General features: G+C 34.8%; 1 protein-coding gene across 1 annotated transcript in view; it reads left to right on the plus strand.

Annotated features, from left to right (window-relative positions):
• Nucleotides 1-7,203, plus strand: part of LOTGIDRAFT_232262 (hypothetical protein) — a 23,082-nt gene that overhangs the window by 3,707 nt on the left and 12,172 nt on the right. Inside the window, exons 3-10 of the mRNA XM_009056312.1 lie at nt 1,201-1,377; nt 1,682-1,875; nt 2,397-2,502; nt 2,925-3,016; nt 3,426-3,479; nt 3,668-3,784; nt 4,233-4,436; nt 6,838-6,901. Coding sequence (XP_009054560.1) covers nt 1,201-1,377; nt 1,682-1,875; nt 2,397-2,502; nt 2,925-3,016; nt 3,426-3,479; nt 3,668-3,784; nt 4,233-4,436; nt 6,838-6,901 — 1,008 coding nt within the window. The remainder of the gene's footprint in view (nt 1-1,200; nt 1,378-1,681; nt 1,876-2,396; nt 2,503-2,924; nt 3,017-3,425; nt 3,480-3,667; nt 3,785-4,232; nt 4,437-6,837; nt 6,902-7,203) is intronic.

Consider the following 7,203-nt stretch of genomic DNA (forward strand, 5'->3'; position numbering starts at 1 on the left):
TATCTGATCACGGCTGTCCGATTGAGGGATCTAATATTCGCGTCGACAGCTGATGTTTTCATTGCTGGACGGATAAAACTATCCAACTCAGAGACTTTGCGTTTGAAGGTAAACGCTGGTTGGCCTTGCTGTTGAAGGGTAAGGATTGCCAAATGATGGAGGCACTGCAAAACTTGGAAGAACACCTTCACAAAGGGTTCTTCCTCCTTATGAGTGGGGACTGGTTGGCGTCGGTGGGCTGGTAGTCGTTTCTGTTGTTGGTCAGGTCGATGGTTACCTCTTGATTGGTAGGCTGTGTTGTAGGTAGGTCGGCGATGGGGTGGGATATAGCTGGATGGGTTGGTTGGTGGTCGGCGATTGGTAGGTGGTAGAGGTCGATGGAAGACAGGGCCGTTGTAGGGTACGTGATATTGGTTTGGTTGACGATTAGTGTTTCTATTTCTGGCTTCTTGCCAGTGGTTGTTGTAGTTGGGGAGCATAATGAAAATAACTTGGGGTTAGAAGGGAATGTACAGTGGATGTAACAGGAGGAAACTGTATATGCTAGCGTGAAAATGTTGGGATCAAATTATGCAAATAAGTCAAACTGGGTTTGGGGATATATAAAGCAAGATGAAAAATGCAAAAAAATATATATTTAGGTGATAAATAACGCTAACAATGATGTGAAAAATTATAACAAGTGAAACAAAAACTTACGCAATTGACACGAAACGGTTTTCGAAATATTATCCTTTTTCAAGTGTCGAGGAATGGTTATTAAAACTAAAAGACTGGTGTGTAGAATTACTGATTTAATTTACTGTGATATTTATAGTCTGAATTATTTAATCAGAATTATAAAAATATTGGCTGGTCAGAACTTCTAGCTTATCTGACGAGAAGCTTTTCAGAATACCTACCCCCGCCGCTCTCTCCCTAAAGAAAATTCTGGCCCCCTGAAAAATTTTGATGATTTGATTGTGCACCCCTTCAAAGCTTGTGCCCCCCTCCCTCTGAGACCCATGGGTAGCTACGTGACTGAATGCCTTATCATCACATTGAGAAAAACGGCTAGTGAAGCAGTCCTCTTTTTGCTGTGCTAGTCAAGCAGACACGCTGGGACTTTCCCAATTTTGAACAGTACATTGATGGCAGAGCTCAAAATTACATTTCGATATATCATTTTTGCTTTTACTTAAGTTTATGTTTATGTTACAGGTCGCTCCCAACATCCGGGTACAGAATGTGTACGTTGTGTGTTAAACACGACCATTCCATTACTAGTGGCTAATCCTAACAGAAGATTTATATTTATTGAAATGGCATTTTTAGAACGATATTGGAGAGAAATATCTCCTGATATACAAAATCAAATAAAAAAACTAATAAAAGATAGTAAGTATCGATATTGACTAGAAGAAATAAGTAAACTTTCCTATATACAATATTTTATCAAAATTGAAACAAAGATAAAATGAAAAATGAGTTGATATAAGAAAGAAAAAAAATTAAGTGGTATTTCCACAAAAAAAAAACCAATAGGAAAACTTCATAAGTTAATTCTACGAAAAAGTAACTTGCAAATAAGAGCAATAATTACATCAAGAAAACACAAGCCAAAAAAAGTGTATTTTTTACATGTAAATGTTCTTCTGCCCACTAAAGCATCGATTTACTAATTTTCCATCTATTTTTTTAGGACGTTTGGAATTGGCTATTGGTGGTTGGTGTATGAGTGATGCTGCTACAACTTTTTATAATGATATCATAGATCAACATACACTGGGTTTTGATTTTATTGAAAAACATTTTGGGAAATGTGGTCAATCTAGATACGGTTGGCACGTTGATCAATTTGGTCACTCCCGTGAGCACTCGTCTATATTCGCTCAGGTTAGTTGACTATTGACTTGTTCTATGTGGGCCATATCACATAGTGTATTTCATGCCATCGCTTTTAAATATCAAAACAGATCGACTGTACTATTATATTTACACCAAAATTTCATAGAACGACAATACTATTTGTGATATTTTAGGTCGACAATACGAACAAATGTTTAATATCACAATACCAATGATGATATTTTTTAACATCACAGTCTCCATCTCCATCTCCATCTCAGGTTAACAATACTAAGAATAAAGTGGACGATTTGTGGTAACGTTTTGAATACGACAAATATACCTTTGCTCGACTATTATAAGATTCTGATCGCCCAGATCACCGTGTTTTATTGGCTGTGCGCGTTTTAGATGTCAATATCGAGATTCTGAGTAAGTTGCACGCTGTTCGGCTTATCTGCAAAAAAGCAGAACAAATAATTGCGGAGATTTAAAAACCACCTCTATCTTTCAAACATATTGTTATTAATGAAAAGATGTATGAACAGTTGAAGTTTCTCTCTGTTTAGATGGGGTTTGATGGTCTATTCGTTGGAAGAATTGATTTTCAAGATTACAACGACAGACATCAAAATAAAAAGATGGAATTTTTATGGAAAAGTAGTGCCAACTTAGGTGAGATCTCATATGAATGCACGTTTTTTTTTTTCTTTGTTATGAAGAGACAATACGACTGGTGATTAATGTATTGATATATTGATCTGCCCAAAGTATTGTCATTCATATCCAAAGATTGGGATTTTTCCTCGTTATTTGTCATTTACGCTATTTTCTGGTTCCCATCTTTGACCACAAGAATAATGCCTAATGACAGTTTCGCCGTGGTTGAGGGTCTACACATCAACCAAAAATAATGAAATTAGGACTAATTCAACGGAAAAGTGTAAAATTATCTATTGCTTTTTATACATCATTGCATTTGTCTCAAATATCCGCTAACGTACTCACCCTTTGGAGTTGGTAACTGGGACCGAATGGATTAAATCCACCACAAACCATTCTACAATTAATTCAGAATCAATATACTGTGATTTTAGGTGACAAAGCTTCTCTATTTACACATGTGTCTTACGATGGTTACTATGCACCAAGGGAATTACAATTTGAAGGTAGACGACCTGATAATGTGGTAAGTGCAGGTACTAATACACTAAGCGTTTTCATTCTAGAGATTCTAAAATAACTGTTTTAACACAGTCGGTTATAGCGCTGGTTCTTTATATCATTTGCTTGGTGAATGGCGGTTGTGGGTTCAATTCTCGATTGGCGTGTGATAGTTCGATGACCTTGAATAAGTCATCTTTACTCATTCCAGTCGACCCAGCTGTAAAATGGCTACAGGTAATCCGGGAAAGATCAACGCCAAGAGGTTTGGTCAGGGACCAACTGGTAGAAAGGATCCTTAACTGTGAACTGAAAAGTTTTTATCCTTGTAAAATATAATTTTTTCTTTCTTTCTTTTTTTTGTTTTGTATTTTTGGGGAAAAATGGCTTTTTACACGAATTTTCTCTCCAAATTGACATCATTTTTGTTTCAGAAAAGTTCTACAGCGAGATATGTTCAAGATATGATACGAATAGCCAAGGAGAGAGTAAGTATAAACAAATATTTTAACTTCTATGAAAAATGAAAAAAAAAGTAGGCCTTACCAACATGGATTACTAAACTCAAATTCTTCAAAAGTGTAGTGTTCAACGTGGATGTTACTAACATATCGTTTGAAGAGTCAAAATTATTGCTTATTGCATATTGTGTAATCAATTTTCATTACATTTTCAGGCTAGAGTTTTTAAAACTCAACATTTGATGTTCCCTATGGGAGCCGATTTTGCCTACAGACAAGCCAATGAATGGTTTTCAAATATGGATGCCTTAATAGAAAATACTAATTTACATGTAAGAATTTATATTTAATTTTTGTTGATGATAATAATTGTATGACAATAAATGACAACTTGACAATGAAGAACTAGACTGGATATCTCAAGATTTATCGAGTATTGTGACAATAAGCCTTAAGGTAAACACATCTCAGAAACACCTGCATCTTAAATAAAGAGGAAGCATATAAGTCCGATTTAGAAATTCACATTTTGAAATATTTATATCATAGTCTAAACGCAGAGTTGAATCTTATTGCGAAATAATTTTGAAAAGATGAAAGTTTCTCAAAGAATTCCAAGGAAATGAAGTCCATATAACTAGTATTTCTCTTTCTATTAACATTAATGGAAAAACTTAACAACAATGGCCAGAAATCCATTTTGTAAAAAACTGGCACATAGTCTGTCTTTAAATCTCTAATATTTACGTCCAATAATGTTTTTTTATGGTTCAATTTCAGCAAGCAGATGGTTCAAATGTTAATTTATTATACTCCACGCCATCATGTTATTTGCATTACGTAAACAAGGAAAAGATAACCCTCCCAACAAAATCCGATGATTTTTTTCCGTATGCTATTCCTCCTAAAGCCTATTGGACGGGATATTTTACAAGTCGTGCAGGAATGAAGCTGCATGTGAAAAAAGCCGGATCAATCCTTCAGGTAAATTTTCTTTTGACTATTAAAAACACAAGACAATATGGAATAACACAATTCTGTAATAAAATTAACCACATACCGTTAGCCAAGTTTTGACCATTTTCAGATAAGTGTATGTAATAAACATTATCTTTGGGAATTATTGCATATTGTCGGCAAAAGGACAATTCTGAGGGCAAAGTTACTTAGGCGTTGTTTTGGAGTTTAAGCCTCATAAACGTTAGAAACACAAAGTCTGTAGGCTGACTAGTCGAAGAATAACCTAGGCAACAAATCTTAACTAAAAGCTTTCCCTATCAGATAGTCTGGCTTCAATGTAGAGTTTAAATTGTCTCGTTATTGAGTAATAACCTAACATATATCACAAGAAACTAAAGTGAGGATTATATAAGATGGATTTATGCTTCTAACGCCGTTAGTGCTTAGGTTTATACTATCCACATCATCGGCGTACCATTTTCCAGATTTACCATACGCCGGCGTTTCAACCAATCACAAGAAGCTAAAAGATAACACAGACAATCGAATCTTAAAAATAGTTCGACGCATGCGAGCGTCTGCGCGCGTTTGTTTAAACTTGGGACAATGACGATAACGCGCGATAAGGCCTGTTGGCAATCGTCAAACGGCGCAAATTTAAAAGTGGCAATCCGTTTTACAAAAATGAAGATTTATCATATATAGTACTTTATCATGTACTGTTCGACTTTTCTGAAAACTGGTTGATGAACTACTGCTCCACTAGTTGTCGTTGATGATGTTACTAGGTAGTAACTCTATTCTCAATTTCTTTCATTATCGTGGACGGTAATGTTCTATAGCTTCTGTGAACTTGTCAGAATTTCATTAATTTTTGATGAATCAAGTATGGACACATTTAATGACCTTTCGGATACATTATGTCGATTGCAAGATATGTGGATGTTAATAAGCCATAAGATTAAAGACAACATATTTCAGAATTCTTACCTTATAAACAGGACTGGCATGGTGAGCACATGCTCCCGTTCACTCTAGGTCTCGACGATGATTAGACAATTTGTCACCAATTGTCAGCATCGGTTGAGGCACAAAAATGAAGACTTCAAGATGCTCCCTCTACAGACTACAATTATTGACTTATTCTTTCCATTTTTATCCATATTTATATTTTTGGTTTGTGGAATTGCTACTATGCAAAGATCAGAAAAGTAGACGTAAAACTCCATTTCATTTCCTTCGCAAAGATGGTGTCTATCCATTTTCGTGGAGATCAGAAATTCGCGATGGTTTTTGAGTAGCTACCTTGCTTATACAGGAGCAAGATTCGTTCAATGGACAGATGCAACATTTTGGGGGTTCGATTTGATATATTTGTCAATAGTGTTCAGAAGTACAAGAAATTTAAGGAAATCGTATAATTCCTTCATAAATATATAAAATTTGGAATTTCTTTTCCTGTTTCTATAGATGTATTTTCTATATATATGACAGTGTCTCAAGTCTTTATAACATTCAAACGCGGATAATTTTTGGCACCCATGGATTTGAAGGCTCAAATTTCGACGGTAAATTGCGATCACTTAGGCTTACACTTAGTTAAAGTATATAGTCTTAGGTGTGATTGGTCCAAAAATGGCTCATTTGTCCCTTTAACACGAATGCTGTGTTCGTTTTATAGCGTGACTTTAATAAAGAATTCTCGTTCATAATTGATGTATAATTTGACTAAACACTGGAAAATATTTCTACAATCAGAAACAACTGAATCTATTTGAAGAAACTATTTGCCAGATAAATAATTAAACATATAGCAGCATATTAAAGACTGTGGTCTATATCCAGAATTGTTACTATATTTTAGTAATAGCCTAGCTAACTGAACACTGTTGCTTTGGTTTTGAAAATTTAACACATTTCTTCCACGGTCGGCGCGTAATACTTAAGTATGTCCTTTCTTTAACGAGTATAATATGCCGAATTTAAATGAATAGCTTTGAGGCACTTTACACTCTTTGTTCAGAATGCAGTGTAGGAATGATTCGCACTAATTTCTCATTCCATCCTCCTGGAATACTTTTAAAAATCAAAACAGCCAAGTCATAATTATAACATTAACCACAAAATCGATTAAGACATGGGCTTTTTATTACATACTACATACTATACATTCTTCAGCCTTATTTGCACTGTTTGCACTGACTAAAAATATTAGTCCAATGGATATTTACGCCCATTGATCACCCAGACAGATTTTACATATCTCCTAAATGGCATCTTTTCAGTTCTCCAGGGTCCCAGAACTTAATACGGGTAATTAACAGAATTGCGAATTGATTTTCTGTACTCCAGTTTGGACAGGTTATTTATGTGCTTTCTCTGATACACATATTCCTTTAATATTTAATTGGTGACGTATTTCCAGGCATGTAAAGAATTGAATGTCATGACACGATTAACAGGAACTTTTGATCGAATAGAAGTGCTGAGTAAGTATTTATTCTGGTTTTTTCAGCTCAATGTTTAATAATGTCTTAATTAAACTTTTCTCTAGAGTCTTATTTTGCACGTCACAGTGACAAAAATAAAATATCCAAATTAAGTTAGTAGAATCAAAAATAGTTCTGTACCATAATGTCCAAAAAAGTATCATATTATAGGGTTGCGGGTAAAACTATTTTCACAATGTCAAGCTATTTTGAACTTTGTCTTCTACCTTGACTATAATAACCAACTTCTTTTATCATGCAGCTATCTGATTGGATTGTACGACTTCGAATACAGTCAATCA

Source organism: Lottia gigantea, assembly GCF_000327385.1.
Source record: "Lottia gigantea unplaced genomic scaffold LOTGIsca_27, whole genome shotgun sequence".
Taxonomy (NCBI): domain Eukaryota; kingdom Metazoa; phylum Mollusca; class Gastropoda; family Lottiidae; genus Lottia; species Lottia gigantea.